General features: G+C 36.8%; 1 protein-coding gene across 2 annotated transcripts in view; it reads left to right on the forward strand.

The window, feature by feature from the left end:
• Positions 1–16,185: 16,185 nt before the first annotated feature.
• Positions 16,186–20,640, forward strand: part of LOC144979771 (Golgi-associated plant pathogenesis-related protein 1-like) — a 28,363-nt gene continuing 23,908 nt past the window's right edge. The window contains exons 1-3 of one of the 2 annotated variants that reach the window (XM_078926843.1): positions 16,186–16,233; positions 17,129–17,276; positions 19,817–19,849. In XM_078926843.1, coding sequence (XP_078782969.1) covers positions 16,229–16,233; positions 17,129–17,276; positions 19,817–19,849 — 186 coding nt within the window. In that variant the 5' untranslated portion in view covers positions 16,186–16,228. The remainder of the gene's footprint in view (positions 16,234–17,128; positions 17,277–19,816; positions 19,850–20,640) is intronic. The other variant, XM_078926844.1, reaches the window with a different exon arrangement.

Consider the following 20,640-nt stretch of genomic DNA (forward strand, 5'->3'; position numbering starts at 1 on the left):
TTCAATGTTACACGGAGTTTTGTGTGTTTGACCATTATACTTCCGGATGGCAATGTTGTGAGCTTCTTAGCCAATTGCATACTATCGATAGGATCACTTTTATCTTGAGTACTACTAACGACAACTCACATTTCACTTTCATTTGATGATCGTCAACCTGACGTAAATTTTGAGGAATCATCAGGCTATGCGATCAGGAAGGCGATGCTCAGAGAGGATGAAAGGGTGCTGTTGTAGAGAAAAAAAAATTTAAATAGTTAAATTATAACATTTTAAAATAACAACAACAAAAAATAATAAACAAACAAACAAATAAACACACAAAACAAATCAAAACTTTCCCAGGGACATAATAAGGTTTATCAATTAAAAATAGAAAGAAATAGATCTTATATCGCACGGTAAATACCGACTTGTAAGCATGCCAAATTATTAAACTCTTCAAATTATAATTGTTTTTAATTTGTAGAAGAAATATGGTATATTTAACACATAGGTCAACCATCTAATCAATGATCATGCTCAACATTGCTTGAATTTCTTATAAGACAAGGCACTGGACCAAAAGCCGCTATCGCCACAAAGTCATTTGGCATTGAATCAATGCATACCTAATTAATTATGCATTTGTTTCTAATTATAGCCGTGTTAATTGCCCCTGACTTGTGTATTTCTGTTTCAGCGCAATGCCACCTCTCTGAAAATAATTCGATAGCACCGTTGTTATACATGATTGATCGCTGTCGGAAGCTCGTTTGGGACGTAAGGTGGTTGTGATAAATCACACCTAATTAATAGCCTGTAATTACTTTGAGGACGTCTAGTAAGATTCTTGCCTTCGTACCGAAATTCCATGGTTCGAGTCCCGCTTAATGCGGCTCAAAGTTGAGGACTGGAAAATACTCTTTACAACCGTTCAGTCTCTCACCGCACTCAAGTGTAAAATAGAAACCGAGCGCGGATACCAGCGTTGTCTCTGTCGAGAGAAATTACAATAACGCCCTACAGACGCCATTTCTTGTCCTATTTGTTAAGTGTTGCCGTTGGCTTGGAACTCCTTGTAAAGCGCGTTGAGAACATTAAATGAATATTGCGCGATATAAAAGTTAATATAAATGAGAGTCCTGATTCAGTAGTTCAGTCGATGAGAGCTTAACATCCGTGCATAAGGACCTGCGTTGTACCATAGCCTTGATAAAAACATTACCTGACTGAAGCCATCGTTAACTTATAGATACAATGAAGTTGACGTCACTCGGGTCTTTGTTATTGTTTTTTGCCATCCGCGTTTATGAGTAATAGTAGTAGCAGTTGTTGTTGTTGTAGTAGTAGTAGTAGTAGTAGTAGTAGTAGTAGTAGTAGTCGTAGTAGTAGTAGTAGTAGTAGTAGTAGTAGTAGTAGTAGTAGTAGTAGTAGTAGTAGTAGTACTAGTAGTAGTAGTAGTAGTAGTAGTAGTAGTAGTAGTAATAGTAGTAGTAGTAGTAGTAGTAGTAGTAGTAGTAGTAGTAGTAGGAGGAGGAGGAGGAGGAGGAGGCGGAGGAGGGGAGTAGTAGTAGTAGTAGTAGTAGTAGTAGTAGTAGTAGTAGTAGTAGTAGTAGTAGTAGTAGTAGTAGTAGAAGTAGTAGTAGTAGTAGTAGTAGTAGTAGTAGTAGTAGTAGTAGTAGTAGTCGTAGTAGTTACAGCAACAGCAGTTGTTGGTTTGTTTGTTTGTTTTTTGTTAAATTTCTTTTGGTGTTGATAGTCCTGTCCCCCTTGTTATTGTGATTGTTGTGTTGTGATTATTACTATGATTTCTATATTATTATTTCCTTTGGAGTGTGTGTATCTAATCAATTAATGTGCGAGGTACACAAACTGTTAAATGATCAGTACACAGAACACATCGTTAACTTCATTAACTTATAGAAGGGCAGGAATGAAATCGACGTCAGTCTGTTCTTTGTTATTGTGTTTAGACAGTCATTTTGGCGCTTAGTTTTCACTAGATTATTGATGATGTGCGCTTAGGTAATTTACTCACAATATTCCACCAGCCGGGTAGAACGTACGAACATACAAATGTGTGTGTAACCACGACCGTTTATAGATAGTTCTTATTTGACGTCACTCAGGTCTTTGTTATTGTTTTTTTTGCCATCCGCGTTTATGAGTAATGCTCACTAAACTGTATTAATCTGACTATAAACGTAAATGGATACACACAGTTTTGTGTGTTGGTCCGTTATTCTTCCGGATGGCAATGTTATGAGCTTCTTAGCCAAGCGCATACTATCTATAGTCAGAGTGATACAATCTAGCGATAACTTATCATAAAAATGGCTGGCTTAAAATAATAATAAAGATCTGAGTGACGTCAATTTAGTTTCATCTATATCAATCAAACTGTAAACGTTCAAAGTTACACATAGTTTTGTGTATTGGCCCATTATATACAGCTGGTGGATGTCGTGACTACTTTATCTAAACGCATAGCATCAATAGCCTGAAACAAGGACTTGTCTTTGGTCGTCATTTATAAAAGAATAGTGCACCGCCAAGTCAGAAGTCGTTAGCAGTGCCCAAGGAATTAAAAATCCCATTGGTTGAACTGATGAAAACTATTCGCGATTTCTTTTCTTTCTTTCTTTTTTTTTTCTTTTTTTTATTTTTTTTTGGTCAAAACTTGTCTTTTGACGTAATCTTTTGGTTAGTACATTTAAGTTAGATCGAACGAAATTGACGTCACTCAGCTCCTTGTTTTTGTTATTAGACAGCTATTTCAATTATTAGTTCTCATTAAATTAAATCAATCAAACTATAGATAGAATGCGCTTGGTCAAGGAGTTCACAACATTGCCATCCGGAAGTATAACGGACCAACACACAAACTCTGTGTAACCATGAACTTTTATAGTCTGGTTAATACAGTGTAGTGAAAACAACTCACAAACGCGGATGGCAAAAACAATAACAAAGGCCTGAGTGACGTCATCTTCATACTATCTATAAACGTTTAAGGTTATAGATAGAATGCGCTTGGCCAAGGAGTTCACAACATTGCCATCCGGAAGTATAACGGACCAACACACAAACTCTGTGTAACCATGAACTTTTATAGTCTGGTTAATACAGTTTAGTGAGAACAACTCACAAATGCGGATGGCAAAAACAATAACAAAGGCCTGAGTGACGTCATCTGCATACTATCTATACATAGTTTTGTGTGTTGGCACGCTATTTCGGCTGGTGGATGATTTGAGTATTTTACCCAAATGCATAGCATCAGTATATCAGGCGACAGATAGAAGTTGACGCCACTCAGGTCTTTGTTATTGTTTTTTGCCATCCGTGTTTATGAGTAGTTCTCACTGAACTGTATTATCCAGGCTATAGATAGAACGAAGATGATGTCACTCAAGCCTTTGTTGTTGTATTTTGCCATCCGCGTTTGTGAGTGATTCTCACTAAGCTGTATTAAAAAGACTATAAACGTTTAAGATTACACAGTTTTGGGTGTTGATTCGTTATACTTCCGGATTGCAATGTTATGAGTTTCTTTGCCAAGCGCATACTATCTATAAACGTGGTTACACATAGTTTTATGTGTTGGTCCGTTATGTTTTCGGATGGCAATGTTGTGAGCTTCTTAGCCAAGCGCACAACATTTATATAGTAAACGAAGGCTAAGCAAGACACATCAGTTTTTACTACAACACATCTCAACCAGTGGCATTAAAATATCGATTAATCCGTGTTGATACGAGATGCGATGTCCTTGACTTGAGAATAATCCCCAGGCATCTGGGTACGAATCGATTCGGTTTCCTTTCGCCACTCACTCAGTCACTAACATCCTGTTGGGCGTTGATTAGTAATTAATTTAATTTAGAAGATTTCGAATCGATTCTGAATCGATAATTATTTCCATAAATCAGATCCATTCCCTCGCCAGCCCTTTAAATCACTATTTGTGTTGTGTTGACTGTTTGTTTGTTTTTTGTTTGTTTTTATTTTATTTTATTTTTTTTTGGGCCGGGGGGGGGGGGGGGAGGGGGGGAGGGGGGGGCGTTGTTTCTTAGATTTTTGTTGGTGTTTTGTTTTTTGTTTATTTTATTTTTGTTTGTCTTTTTGTTGTTGTTTTTTTTTATCCCAGAGTGTATCTATCTTTTTGCGTTTTTCTTTTTATTTTTTTTTTTGTTTTGATGATGGTGATGATGATGATGATGATGATGATGATGATGGTGTTGTTGTTGATGCCGGATTTTTTTGTTTGTTTTGTTTTGTTTTTTTGTTTTGTTTTTTACGATAACTACTATGTTACTAGTGTGCATCTTGTGTGAGTGTGTCTATGTCAATATTGTATTGTTATAAATGTGTAACCAAATGACAAATTGCCACTTTTTTGGGGGACAATAAAGATATATTATTATTATTTTGTTTTGTTTTATTTATTTTGTTTGTCTAGTTACTTTATGTTTCCCCACTTCCATTTGTGTTGGAAAGGCGATTCGTTCTCCACCTCATCTAACATTCAACATTCAGAGATATTTTGTTACCTGGACCTGACACCTGTCTATCCTTATCCCTATAACCCGATATGTGATATATGGCTCCTATCTTATTTTTATGAAGAATTGTTTGTTTCTCTGTTGACGTTGATTGGTTGTCTTGAACTTTACAAATTCCATAACATGCACAGACATGCACTGTGGTAAGCCTCTAAATCGAGGGATATAATAGCTACCGGAACAATGCCCGTAATTTGATGCAGGAATTAAAAGATTAAAGCTGGTCGGGGCTAAACATTTTCCAATTTAATTTTGTTTATAATTATATTTTTAAAAGTCTATTTTAATCTATTTGAAACTTTACACAACGCATTTTCACGGGATCAGCCATGCTCAATGCGCTTATTAATATCACCAGTCACTTTTCTAGTCACTGGTCATGTTAAACATCGCTTGCCTTTACTGCAAGATAAGACCCCGTACCACTGAGCTCATGGTGGTTGTGTCAACACCTTTATAGTTTATAGTATAACTGATATCTTATAATATGTCTACATTTGAATACGATATTCACTGTTTATTCTAGTAGCAACACTTGTTCCGTCACAGATTTTACCTAAGTATTCATTTACACTTGAGTCGTGAGAGAAAAGAACTTTTTCCAAGAAGGCAACTCTGAGGCTAGAGATTTACACTCTTCATCCTGTCACCAATTCGATCATTGAAACACTCAACGTTGACTGATGACTGACTTTTTGCGCTCTGGGTTTATAAGCTGGAACTGACAACTGACTCAACGATTCAACAAAATGGATCATAATTTGTTTCCTTGACCACTACTAACGAATACTCACCACTAACCTAAAAATGACGTCAAAATACAAGTCAGACTATAATAGGCCATTCGATAACCACGCCTCTCGGACAGTCGTCATAATGTAAACAATGACAGTGATATTGTTAGGAGTTGTTTTGTTTTTAAAAAGTAAAAGCATGGCATCAATAATTTTAGGAAGACTACAGTCAGGCTACGAAGGTTACGCCTCAGTCCAGCCAATGCGAGATAACGTTATTTGACACAGTAACAACATTCACACCACTGGTGTGTCCACCTCTGCGTCATAGAGACCTATTGTGTATATTATTATTATCATAATGTGTATGTCAACTTGACCGATCGAAGTCACGCTGACATGAGATCACCGTACGCCGACAAAACACATTTAATTTAATTTCCGTTCAGGCCAGAAATGTCCTACGTCAAATGTTACCCATCGCCTCACAGCGGTATAATATCGGGGTGACCTTGGTCCTGAAACTTGAATTTATTGTCAGAAACAAGATCTAGACTTGGGTTAAGCTTATGTGTATTTTGTTGAGGAAAATTGATAACATTTTATAAATTGTGCGAAAAATTCATGATTGTACATTATCTCTATGTGACCTGTGGGCTCACAACGGTACTTTGCCGGTGTAAACCAGACCCAAAAGTGATCCAAAAGTAAAATGTTTATAATAGGACGGGCCGATTGATTTTTGGGATGATTGATTAATTTTCTCTTTCTACTTTTTCTGACACTATTTCATACACACCGACGTGGGCTGATTTGCAGGTCTGATAATCTGTTATGGGCTCATTGCTGTAATGGAAATACTCCCAGGCCAACGGACAATATTGTTAAATTTAGCCCATAATTAGTGTTTGGTTACCAGACATGAAAATAGTTTCACGTAGATAGACATCATTTCAGAGCCTGCAGAGATGCCCAACTAATACGAAAATTACAAATGTGTATTTTAAAATTGTAATTATTTGTATTAATATCAGGCGGAAATTATTTATACGGCATCGTTGTACTGTCAGCAATAGTAGCAGCAGCATTAGCAGAGGCAGTGGTAGTCGTAGCAGCAGCAGCACAGCAGCAGCAGCTGCAGCAGTGTAGTAGTAGTAGTAGTAGTAGTAGTAGTAGTAGTAGTAGTAGTAGTAGTAGTAGTAGTAGTGTAGTAGTAGCAGTAGTAGTAATGGTACGCGACACTGTGAATGGTGTTCACTTTTACGCTAGAATATCCTCTTTTTTTTCATTTTCTTTTTTCTTTTTTTTTAAATTAGAAATTACACCTTTTTTCTGTCATAAATTACAAATATCTGTTTCTTGAGGTTGGCATCTCTCAGCCTGCGATGATACGTACAATGTTTTTGTTTTACTTAACAGGTCAGTGAGAGACAAGGGGATGAGATGGGGACATCCTTGCATTCTTGGACATTGTATCATCCATCATCACCATGTTCATATCACTAAGATTTCATTTCTATTTTTTTCCTCCTCCATACCTTCTTTTTTTTCCTCTTCTTCTTCTTCTTCTTCTTCTTCTTCTTCTTCTTCTTCTTCTTCTTCTTCTTCTTCTTCTTCTTCTTCTTCTTCTTCTTTCTTTCTTCTTCTCTTCTTTTTCTTCTTCTTCTTCTTTTCTTCTTCTTCTTCTTCTTCTTCTTCTTCTTCTTCTCTTCTTCTTCTTCTTCTTCTTCTTCTTCTTCTTCTTCTTCTTCTTCTTTCTTCTTCTTCTTCTTCTTCTTCTTCTTCTTCTTCCTTCTTCTCTTCTTCTTCTTCTTCTTCTTCTTCTTCTTCTTCTTCTTCTTCTTCTTCTTCTTCTTCTTCTTCTTCTTCTTCTTCTTCTTCTTCTTCTTCTTCTTCTCTCTTCTCTCTTTCTTCTTCTTCTCTCACTCCTCCCCTCCTCCTCCTCCTCCTCCTCCTACTCCTCCTCCTCCTCCACCACCTACTCTTTATCCTTCTCATCCTCCACCTTCTTGTATGGTGTTTTGAAAAAGATGAAAATAGGGACAGGCACAAGGCATTGGTGGAAACGTTGCTTTTTAGATAGATATCAACGTGTACACATTTGCAGGTTTGATAGTCGATCACAATTATAGGCTTGATTTAACACTCGTGTAATGAACACTATTTTACGTTGGTCAAGAGTATTTCCATTATAAAAATGAGATCATAACAATTGGATTCAATAGTCTGATGTCACATCGCCCAGCAACGGCGAGTAGCGTGGTTCTAAACAAAGAAAATCGATACTTTTTATTCTTCATTCTGGCTAGAACTTTTCATATGTCATGTGATCAGAATGTATAAAAGTCAAAACATGATCATATTTTATAATGTTTTTCTCCTCTGGATACACTCTTTATGCTCGTCGGAGAAATATTTCACAAGGGCGTCCGCCATTGTTCCGATAATTTAGAGCCAGTTACTAAGTTACTATGTGTCATTACGAGGGAAGTGACGTCTAGACTGTTGAAGCATATTTGGACTACCAGACTTTCAAATAGTGTACACATCGGTTGAATGAAACATTAAATTCGGATTTTTAAATGAAAACATGCAGGCTTTTTCTTGAAATTTCAAAAATTCGTAGTTTCCGAGAGAAATAAAGAAAAATTCACTCTAAATAGCTTCATAAATAAACAATACACTTATATAACCCGCCTCTTGGACCGTAGCCATCGTTAAGTTATAGCCTGACACTGAAACAGTAGCCATCGTTAAGTTATAGCCTGACACTAGAACCGTAGCCACCGATAAGTTATAGCCTGACACTGAAACCCAAACAGACTGGCATTTTGACGTCATTATTTGGTTTTTGCACCGTCTAGTGAGTTGTCGTTAGTTGTGCTCGTGGAAACAAGTGGTTCCATTTGTTAAAATATTGAATACAACTCACGATTTGTTTTCTTTTGTGGCCAAATACTAGCATTTTGACGTCATTTTTTAGTCAGTATCAACGTAGCCATCGTTATGTTATAGCCTGATACTGAAATCCAAAAGGACTGGCAGTTTGACGTCATCATTTGGTTTTTGCACCGCTTAGTGAGTTGTCGTTAGTAGAGCTCGTGGAAACAAGTTATTTCATTGGTTGAACTATTGAATACAACTCACGATTAGTTTTATTTTGTGGCAAAAGACTGGCATTTTGACGTCATTTTTTGGTCAGTATCAGGCCATAACTTTACGAAGGCCACGGTATCAAGCTATAGATAGAATGCGCTTGGCCAAGGAGTTCACAACATTGCCATCCGGAAGTATAACGGACTAACACACAAACTCTGTGTAACCATGAACTTTTATAGTCTGGTTAATACAGCGGATGGCAAAAACAATAACAAAGGCATGAGTGACGTCATCTGCATACTATCTATAAGTTAACGATGGCTACGCTTGGACAGTCGTCATAATGTAAACAATGACAGTGATTGGTTAACATAGTGAGCTTCACAGGCTTTACTATCGATGGTAAGTTATAGATAGTTCGAAGATGACGTCACTCATATCTTTGTTATTGTTTTTGCCATCCGCGTTTATGAGTACTTCTCACTAAACTGTATTAACCAGACTTTTAACCTTCAATGTTACACACAGTTTGTATGTTGGCCAGTTATACTTCCGGATGGCAATGTTGTGAACTTCTTAGCCAAGTGCATACTATCTATATGCCCGAGTAGAATACCCACTTGTCTCCCGTTTGAAATAGAACCAACACAAAAAAAACTATGTGTAACTTAAACGTTTATTATATGTCGAGAAAATTGTGTGATTACTAGTCACCCATTTAGCGGTATAAAAACAATAACAATGATCAGAGATAGGTCGATTTCATCCACGCTATTGTTTATATACAACCAACTAGGTTTGTCCGAGCACGTACGAAGGTGTGTCACAAATTCCATGTTTTGATTGGTCAAAAATCTACTGGTTAATTTGCTCTCCGCTTGGTCCAAAAATGCTCAAAGTCCTGAATATAGATAGTTCGAAGATGACGTCACTCAGGTCTTTGTTATTGTTTTTTGCCATCCGCGTTTGTGAGTTATTCTCACTGAACTGTATTAACCAGACTATAAACGTTCATGGATACACACAGTTTTGTGTTTTGGTCCGTTATACTTCCGGATGGCAATGTTATGAGCTTCTTAGCCAAGCGCATACTATCTATAAAAACAATAACAATGATCAGAGATAGGTCGATTTCATCCACGTTACAACCAACTGGGTTTTTTTTCCAAGCACCTGTGAAAATGTGTCACAAATTCCATGTTTTGATTGGTCAAAAATCTACTGGTTAATTGGATTCAATAGTCTGATGTCACGCGCCCGGAAACGGCGGCCATCTTGGTTCTAAACAAAGAAAATCATTACTTTTTATTCTTCATGCTGGCTAGAACTTTTCATTCCCTTTTCATATGCCTTGTGATCAGAATGTGTAAAAGTCAAAACATTATCAAATTGATGGGGTTTTTTCCTCTGGATACGCGTTTAAGCTCGCCGGGGAAATATTTCATACGGCGTCAGCCATTGTTCCGATAGTTTAGAGCCAGTGTTACTAAGTTACCATACGTCATTAGGAAGGAAGTGACAGTACGACTGTTGAAGACTATTTGCTCTCCGCTTGGTCCTGAATGTAGGTTCTAAGAAGCTAATCTTTCCTTTTCAACAAGATTTATTCAGTCAAAGAGACCTATGCAACTCTGTAGTTGGAGCCAAAATTCGTATTTTTACCAATTTTTCTTAGTACTAGGTAGGTCTGGTTTCTTCATAACTTGTTTAATCGATTAATTTTATCAGGTCGTTCTTTGAAGACATTTTATAATTTATGTTCAAAAGCGTTTGACTTATAAACAAAAGGGGCATTTAATACTAAATAAGCTTTCAAGTAAGTACCCGATTTTGAACCCACCTTTTTGCGTTAATAGCACGGTTGATCGCAGAGCCATCATCATCATCATTCTCTCTCTCTCTCTCTCTCTCTCTCTCTCTCTCTCTCTCTCTCTCTCTCTCTCACACACACACACACACACAGACACACACACACACACACACACACACACACACACACACACACACACACACACACACACAACGATTGCAAATTGCGGCCATTGCGCTGTTACACACATTGCCCCACAGATCTCAGGTGTAAATGTTGTTCCTCGCTAAAGGATAATGAATAAAAAGTTATGACGCATGGCAAGCGATGGGTACTGAATGAAACGGAAATGTGTTTCCAAATTGCCAAGCCATGTGATGGCAAAATTCGAAGCCGAGTGTGAATTAATTGTGATGGAAAGCGGAAGTCTTGACGTCATACCGTCTTTTCTCCCGGTTCAAAATTCATTGGAAGTGTGTAACCAATCCTCCGGACAATGAATAAACAATGAATGAGTTACATATCGAATCATAAAGAGGCAGCAGCTTCTAATGGTGCTCACACTGCTATCTTATGATGGTCAATCCATGAGGCAGCAGCTTCTAATGGGCTCACACTACCATGTTATGACAGCAGCTTCTAATGGTGCTCACACTACCTTGTTATGACAGCAGCTTCTAATGGTGCTCACACTACCATGTTATGACAGCAGCTTTTAATGGTGCTCACACTACCATGTTATGACAGCAGCTTCTAATGGTGCTCACACTAGCATGTTATGACAGCAGCTTCTAATGGTGCTCACATTACCATGTTATGACAGCAGCTTCTAATGGTGCTCACACTACCATGTTATGACAGCAGCTTCTAATGGTGCTCACACTACCATGTTATGACAGCAGCTTCTAATGGTGCTCACACTACCATGTTATGACAGCAGCTTCTAATGGTGCTCACACTAGCATGTTATGACAGCAGCTTCTAATGGTGCTCACACTAGCATGTTATGACAGCAGCTTCTAATGGTGCTCACACTAGCATGTTATGACAGCAGCTTTTAACGGTGCTCACACTAGCATGTTATGACAGCAGCTTCTAATGGTGCTCACACTAGCATGTTATGACAGCAGCTTCTAATGGTGCTCACACTAGCATGTTATGACAGCAGCTTCTAATGGTGCTCACACTACCATGTTATGACAGCAGCTTCTAATGGTGCTCACACTACCATGTTATGACAGCAGCTTCTAATGGTGCTCACACTACCATGTTATGACAGCAGCTTCTAATGGTGCTCACACTACCATGTTATGACAGCAGCTTCTAATGGTGCTCACACTACCATGTTATGACAGCAGCTTCTAATGGTGCTCACACTACCATGTTATGACAGCAGCTTACTAATGGTGCTCACACTCAGCATGTTATGACAGCAGCTTCTAATGGTGCTCACACTAGCATGTTATGACAGCAGCTTCTAACGGTGCTCACACTAGCATGTTATGACAGCAGCTTCTAACGGTGCTCACACTAGCATGTTATGACAGCAGCTTCTAATGGTGCTCACACTACCATGTTATGACAGCAGCTTCTAATGGTGCTCACACTACCATGTTATGACAGCAGCTTCTAATGGTGCTCACACTAGCATGTTATGACAGCAGCTTCTAATGGTGCTCACACTACCATGTTATGACAGCAGCTTCTAATGGTGCTCACACTAGCATGTTATGACAGCAGCTTCTAATGGTGCTCACACTAGCATGTTATGACAGCAGCTTCTAACGGTGCTCACACTAGCATGTTATGACAGCAGCTTCTAACGGTGCTCACACTAGCATGTTATGACAGCAGCTTCTAATGGTGCTCACACTACCATGTTATGACAGCAGCTTCTAATGGTGCTCACACTACCATGTTATGACAGCAGCTTCTAATGGTGCTCACACTACCATGTTATGACAGCAGCTTCTAATGGTGCTCACACTACCATGTTATGACAGCAGCTTCTAATGGTGCTCACACTAGCATGTTATGACAGCAGCTTCTAATGCTGCTCACACTAGCATGTTATGACAGCAGCTTCTAACGGTGCTCACACTAGCATGTTATGACAGCAGCTTCTAACGGTGCTCACACTAGCATGTTATGACAGCAGCTTCTAACGGTGCTCACACTAGCATGTTATGACAGCAGCTTCTAATGGTGCTCACACTAGCATGTTATGACAGCAGCTTCTAATGGTGCTCACACTACCATGTTATGACAGGGGGGGGGGGGTATTTCTAAATGTTTGGGTTTTTTTTCTTTATTTTATTGTAGTATAGAGTACGAATTAATAATCTTATCATTAAAAGGATAAGGTGTTAAGATATTCGTTCACACTGACACGGACGGTAGGTAGAGGTGACGGGAACTTTGATGGTGTGGTGACGTCACGTCTGCCAGGTGTACCAAGGAGGTGGACGATTGGGGTCAATCGAGGTCACTGATTAAAAGAATTGTCACGTTGACATATATTACAACGCGATATTGGTGATTATTAGTCATTAATTAGTATGTGAAGGGTTTACATCAAACGGGGTTTTCTCCTTTTGGGTCATTAATTTACAATATTTGGTGGAAGAGTTGTTTTGTATTTTAAGGATGTTCCTTGTTCTAAAGAGGGGGTTTGTCTCAGATGGATACGTTTATTATAGATTAATGTGTGCATGTTTTGCGCATGTATTTTAGACTTTTTTTTTCTTTGTTCCCGAGAAAGAGGTTGTTGAGGGGTTCGTCACACAATATATGATACCTATTTGCAGGTCTGATAACCCACATTGTTGTGGGCTTATTGTTGTATTGAAAATACTCTCAAAGCTGGTTCTATTGCATACCGCACTGTTTAGTGTAAATGTTGCTGCTCGAAGCTCGAAGAAATAAATAATAACGTGAAGTTGAATGTAAGCTTCAATTTAATTACAAAAACAGGTCAAATGAACGTTTCGGGTTTCCTCTTTATCAACAAAACAGGATGATTGAAACACCACAGATGAATGAGATGATGTGGTAGTGGCGTAGTTAAGAGATGAATCATCTTAATTTCATCTTAACTACGCCACTACCACATCATCTCATTCATCTGTGGTGTTTCAAATCATCCTGTTTTGTTGATAAAGGGGAAACCCGAAACGTTCATTTGATCTGTTTTTGTAATTAAATTGAAGCTTACATTCAACTTCACGTTATTATTTATACCGCACTGTTTAGCACTCTTCAAGCTTAATGTAAACGGATGTAATTGAAAACAATAAATAAACAAAGACAATACGGAAGCAGAAATGTTACGCTATACAAGAAAAAGAAGCCTATTAGATATGTCTTTTGGGCTGTCGCTTGTTTTACATGTATTAGGATTGAGTTAGGCGGGATTGTGTGTTAACGGGCCTGAACGTGCCACATTTCCATTTGCCTAAATCCTACATTGAAAACCAAACAAACAAACATAATAATATATAAAGTATAAACATCCAAAGGTTCCGATATTTATTATTATGACTTTGGTATTGTTGGTGATTACACGTAAAATGGTTTAGTTAGTCTATCGTCACGGCATATTTGACCCTTCTTCCAGTCCTCGGCAAGTGTTTAACACTGTCCAGTGCAAACGATTGCAGCAATTGAATGCAATAACAAAAAATAAACAAAAAGAAAATGCTGATATCAATAATGAATCAAAGTATCCTCGACGGTAAGACATGCTTCTTGGTTTGATTTGATTAAATGTTATTAATTTTTGTTTATTTATCTATCTACCAATATGACATTTTGGCAGCAGCCTCTTGTGGTTCTCACACTACTATGTTATGACAATCGACCCAATCAGCAAAGTCCGGTCCGCATTCGTGCACCGTCGCGAACCCGCCTGGTAGCATCGTCACAACACACCGTTCGACTTGATGCTCTGCCGTTTCGGGTTCTTACCCACATCGAGTACATGTTGGACAGGTGGAAAGTCCCCACTGATGAAGCGGACTTTGGCGAAACCCGAAGTGCAGGTCTGATAATTGAACGTAGTAAAGGACTGATTCTAAAATGGTTGTGATGGACATTATTGCGCATTGGTTTGGGAGCGTTTACAACAATATGCCCATAAAAGTTTGAATTACCAGACTTGAAAATAAGGTCATGTAAGGGAAAACCAACAGATAAACTTGATATAGGATACAATCATCCGTTGGGAAATATACCTTGAGCATAGAACAACAACAAAATGAGTGAACAGATTCTCAAGTCCCACGAACCTTTTGAAAAATAAAAGTATAGAAGCAATAATATGAATAAATAATAATATATGGCATTTGTATAGGGCATTTTCAAAATTATATAATGCTCAATGGCCCTTACATTGGTTTTTAAAAAAGCATCTCCAAACCCCCCCCCCCCCCCCCCCCCCCCCCCCCCCCCAATTGCCTCAACATTCAATTACTCTTAGTGTGTTTACTGCAGAAGGTCAGGATTCCTTTAGTATTTTATTTCCCAATTGCCAATAATATATTGATATATTGTGTGGATAGTAAAAAACACAAAAATGTTGCTGCTTGAAGCTTGAAGGCTTGAAGGAAGAAATAACAAAGATAAAATGGATTGGAAGCTTCAATTTATATCACAAAGACAGATTATGTGAACGTTTCGGGGAGAAGGTCAGGATTCCTTTATTATTTTATTTCCCAATTGCCAATAATATATTGATATATTGTGTGGATAGTAAAAAACACAAAAATGTTGCTGCTTGAAGCTTGAAGGCTTGAAGGAAGAAATAACAAAGATAAAATGGATTGGAAGCTTCAATTTATATCACAAAGACAGATTATGTGAACGTTTCGGGTTTCCCCTTTGTCAAAAAAACACTATGGATGAAACACTAAAGACGAATGAGAAATGAGACGATACGTTTCGGGTTTCCCCTTTGTCAACAAAACACTAAAAATGAAACACTAAAGTCGTTTTTTGAGAAATGAGAGGAGTTGTGTTGTGTGTTTTGTTGTTTTTTTTGTTTTTTGTTTTGTTTTTGCTTGTTTGTTTTTTTTGGGTTGTTTTGTTTTTTTTAATTTTATTGTTATTTTCTTCTTTATGTTTTTTGTTTTTTTGTTTTTCTTGTTTGTTGTTGTTTTTTTTTGTTTTATTTTTATATCTTTAAGATAATATTTTTTTGTTATCTCACCATTCTAACCAAATGTTAGACGATTGTGTTTTCTACATGACATTCATTTATCACAGTGCTACGCGAGTTCACTTACCAATCGTTTGATTGATTCAAATTTATCTTGACCAGTCCAATGGTTAACATGTCAATTACTTGATACTACATGAATCTATTCATAATGTATTTCTTTATTTGAATAACAATAAACGCTTTCAACACTGTAGAGATTTTTATTTATAACATAAAAGCCTTATTTCCTTTCTTATCATTAGCTGCTAACGACAGTTACCAGTTGACTCAGTGGGTCACTTTAATATCTAAAAAATTTTTATTGAAACACAAGTGCGATAAAAGCAATCAATTCTAGAATTGTTTGATTACTATATATTAATTTATTATAATTTATTATTTTAATTTAATAACATTAAACTTTCAAATTAAAGATTTTATTATTATTAAATAAAAAGTATTATTTTTTTATTTATTATTAGTATTAGATTATTATTACAATTGATATTAATATTATAATATCTAATAATTTTTATATGAAATATCATAATGTGATAAAACATATATTAGAATTGTTTGATTGTATAGTTATTATTATTATATTATTATTATTATTATTATTATTATTATTATATTATTATTATTTTAGTTTATTATATATTATTATTATTATTATTATTTTATTATTATTATTTATTTGTATATCCAATATTATTTCTGTTATCTGAGATTTCATAATGGATAAATCTAGATGTTTTGGGTGGTTATTTATCAATTTCATTTCTATTTTTCCTCACGAATCGTTTAAATACAGTTGCTATACCAAAGTTATCGAGTAAAGATGAGGTGGTAGTAAATTAGTTTGAATTTCCTTTATTTTTTTTCCACTCAACTATATATTGTATTTATTTACTTATTCATTCAGTTATATATTTTTGTATATATACATTCATTCATTTATATATCTATATATATATTCATTTTTCTATTCAATTAATTAGTTAATTAATTAAATAAATAATTAATAAATTAATCATCTGCTTATTTAACAATCATTAATCTGTACCATCATCATCATCATCATCATCATCATCCTCCTCCTCCTCCTCCTCCTCATCATCATCATCAAAACCACCACCACCACCACCACTACGATCACCACCACCATCACGTGCGGCTATGTGGTCTTGGGCTATGACTCTCGCCTTCGGATCAGAAGGTCCCGGGTTCGAGTCCCGCTCTGAGCAGCGCATAGTTGAGTCCTTGGAAAAGGCTGTTTTTTTACAATCTCTCACCGAACTCAGGTGTAAACAAAGTACCTGGTTGTTAAGAGCTTTGTCTCTGTCTGAAAAAATGTGGGATCGCCTAGCAGGTGCACGTCTCGACCTACATGTTAAATTTTGCTGGCTTGGTGAGAACCATTTTTAAAGCACTTTGAGCAAGTTTAGTGGATATTGCTCTATATAAAACGCAAGTTTTGTTTGTTTTTGTTTTTTTGTTTGCTTGTTTTTTTTTTTTTGTCGGATTCTTTGTTACAATCATCATCATCATCATTACCACCACCATCATCACCACCACCACCACAATCATAACTATTACCCATCACACTATCATCACCTTCACCATCATCATCATCATTATCATCATTATTATCATCATCATCATCATCATCATCATCATCATCATCACAACCACCATCTCCACTATCACCACCATCACTGCTACACAAATCGTCCAACAGCAGCACCTCAACCAGGACCCGAACTATCCGGGAGGGCAACACCCTGAAGACAATCACAGAAACCACGGTCAAATATCCTGATGGAAGAGTCGAAACTTCTGTAGAGGAGAAGACGGAGACCATTGATGGGAGCAAGCCCGTGTCCATGGTAAGCAATTGTTCCAATAGGATTCAGTAGTCTAATGTCAAGTCCGCCCAGCAACCAGCAGCTTGGTTCTAAACAAAGAAAATCAGTACTCTTCAATCTTCATGCTGGCTAGAACATTTTCACATGTCATGTGATCAGAATGTATAAAAGTCAAAACATGGTCAGATTTTTAATGATTTTTCCTCCTCTGGTTACACTTTTATGCTCGTGGGAGAAGTATTTCATAAGGGCGGTGATAGAGATAAAGGCATCCGCCATTGTTCCGTTTGTTTAGAACCAGTTACTACGCGTCATTACGAGGCGCGTGACGTCAAGACCGTTGAACCCTACATGGAAGAAAAGTCGTGGCATCAAACCCTCTACTACCGTACTCTGGAAAAACCCATATTTAAAAATTTGGCCAGAAAACTCCTCCTTCAAATATCGATCGATTTAAATGTCCCTCATCTTGGCAAAAACTCTCAAACCTGGGAATTCGCGAAGTCCCAGGTTTGAGAGTTTTTGCCAAGATGAGGGACACTTAAATCGATCGATATTTGAAGGACGAGTTTTCTGACCAAATTTTTAAATATGGGTTTTTATCCTTGGGAGTGTGTGTGTGTAACCAGTCCTTCAGAGTACTAATAATGAACAGGTTACATACAGGTGGCATAACTATTTCAGTGCATGATATAGAGTGAGGCAGATTCTTAGGATTACGGGATGTAAAAAAAGAGCAAGGATGGATGATCTTCATTGATGGCCAGCATATAGTTAGACCAGAAAATAAGATACCATCAATCTGAAACCAGAAGATGAATTACACAAGGCATGTATCCAGTCCTCCCGAAGGGTGGTTTTACACTTCCGATGAATTAGGTACCAGTTTTTGACATCACCCTTTTCTTCCCTATTATTGATTTACAGCGTTGCCAATCTGGCATTTTTACAACTTGTCGGGTTTTCTTATAAGCCTTCTTGTGCGGGAAAAATAGATTCAGCATTTTGGCTCTTTTGTTTTTCATGCAAAAAGGCACTTGATGAATACCTCCAATAGAAATCTGTTATTGATGGTATGCGAATAAGTAACATACTCACAATTTTTTCTTGCCAGATGAAACGTACCAACAAACAAAACAATGGTAACCTTAATGGTTACAGCCTTCTTGATAAAAATAAGTGAGAACTATTCGCCCTCTTGATGGTCTAAAAACAATAGCAAAAAAAGCAGAGTTATGTGAACTTCATTCCCTCTATTATTTGTAAACAATAAGCTATGTTTGTTGGAGCAGTTGATGGTGTGTCAAAAAAATCCCGTATTTTGACTGGCTAAAATTCTACTGGTTAATAGACACTTAGAATTAACCGGTAGATAACCACGCCTCTCGGACAATCGTCATAATGTAAACAATTGCAGTGATTGGTAGACACAGCAAACTACACAGGTTTTACTATCGATGGTATGTGTTAAGTAAAATACCCACTGTTCTACCGCTTGATCAACAGAACAAACACAGAAAACTATGTGTAAACTTATTAAACGTTCACAATCGTGTGATAACTAGTCAACCCATTTGGCAGTATAAAAACAATAACAATGATTAGACAGAGGTCAATTTCATTCACATCATTGTTTATAAACAACCAGCTATGTTTGTCCGAACACGTGTGAAGGTGTGTCACAATTTACATGTTTTGATTGGTCAAAAATCTACTTGTTAATTGGACAGTCGTCATAATGTAAACAATGGCAGTGATTAGTAAACATAGCAAACTACACGTGTTTTAGTATCGATGGTATGTGTGTAAGTAAAATATCCGTTGTTCTGCCGCTTGATCAATAGAACCAACAAAGTATATATGTAAACTTAAACGTTGATAATATGAATGAGAAAATCATTTGATTACTAGTCACACATTTGGCGGTATGAAAACAATAACAATGATAAATAACCAACCATGTTTATCCGAGCACTTGTGAAGGTGTGTTACCAAATTCCATGTTTTGATTGGTCAATAATCTACAGTTTAATTCAAGCTCATGTCATCTTTTGAGAATCTTTTTTTACAATAACACTCTTACAAAAAGGCGCACGTTGAATACCTCAAATATAAATCTCTGTAAAATATTTATTGATGATTTTCGCTTAGCCAAAAATCTCGCAACATTCGCTAGCTGGAAATAACTTAACAACACACAAAACTATGTGTAATGTTTATAGTCCGATAATTACAGTTTAGTGAGAACTACTCATAAAAATGGCTGGTTAAAAACAATAGCATAGACCTGAGTTGCGTCAACTTCGTTCTATCTATAGATAGTATGAAGTTGACGTCACTCAAGTCTTTGTTATTGCTTTTTGCCATCTGCGTTCATGAGCAATTCTCACGAAACTGTATTAACAAGACTATAAACGTTTAGGTTACACATAGTTTTGTGTTTTGGTCCGTTTAGTCCCGGATGGCGATGTTGTGAGCTTCTTAGCCAAGCGCATACTATCTATAATAATATAATATAATATAATATATTTGTTGTTTTTTTTCTCTTCTGCTTGTCACAGGGAAACAATGATGACATGATGAAGAAATTCAATGTAAGTATTTGCTTTGGTGCAACGTGTACTAATTTACAAGTCTGATTATCCAAATGTTTATGGACCCATTATTGTGACGGAAATATTCACAATCCAACGTAATAATATTATCAGAGAATGGGGATGATCTATAGAAAGTATGCGCTTGGCTAAGAAACACACAACATTGCAATCTGGAAGTATAACGGACCAACACACAAAACGATGTGTAACCTTAAACGTTTTTGGTCTGGTTAAGACAGTTTAGTGAGAATTACTCATAAACGCGGATGACAAAAAAAAACAATAACAAAGACCTGAGTGACGTCAACTTCGTTATATCTAAACTCTAAATGATCAGAACGAGAAAATGTAAGTTTTAAAAAGTTAAAGAAAACAAAGTCCACTCTCTTAGAAGTCAACGTAAAACTCAGCTACAAGAAGCTGTGCGGTCTGTGAAAAGTAATGAACAAAACTGAATAATATAACAGCGTCAAAAAGGAATAAACTATCACACACGAAACGTTTCGGGCTCAAAACTCTTCTTCAGTCAATGACAAAAACAATAAAAACATTAGAACATCGCTTAAATTCCAGGCAGATCTTCGTGAAGTCTTTAATAAAGTCCCAATTTTGAGAGTTTTGCAAATATGAGTGTCATTTAAATCCATCGATTATTTGAAGGAAGAGTTTTCTGGCCAAATTTTTAAATACATTCATAGTTTTGCAGAGCACGACAGTTAACTCGTTAACTAGTTTCAATCGCATGAGATCTGTATAAATTTATCTAGTTCATGATGTTATACTAACCT

This window comes from Berghia stephanieae, chromosome 9, assembly GCF_034508935.2.
Source record: "Berghia stephanieae isolate SIO BIC M18660-M18661 chromosome 9, UCSD_Bste_1.3, whole genome shotgun sequence".
In the NCBI taxonomy this organism is placed as follows: Eukaryota; Metazoa; Mollusca; class Gastropoda; order Nudibranchia; family Aeolidiidae; genus Berghia; species Berghia stephanieae.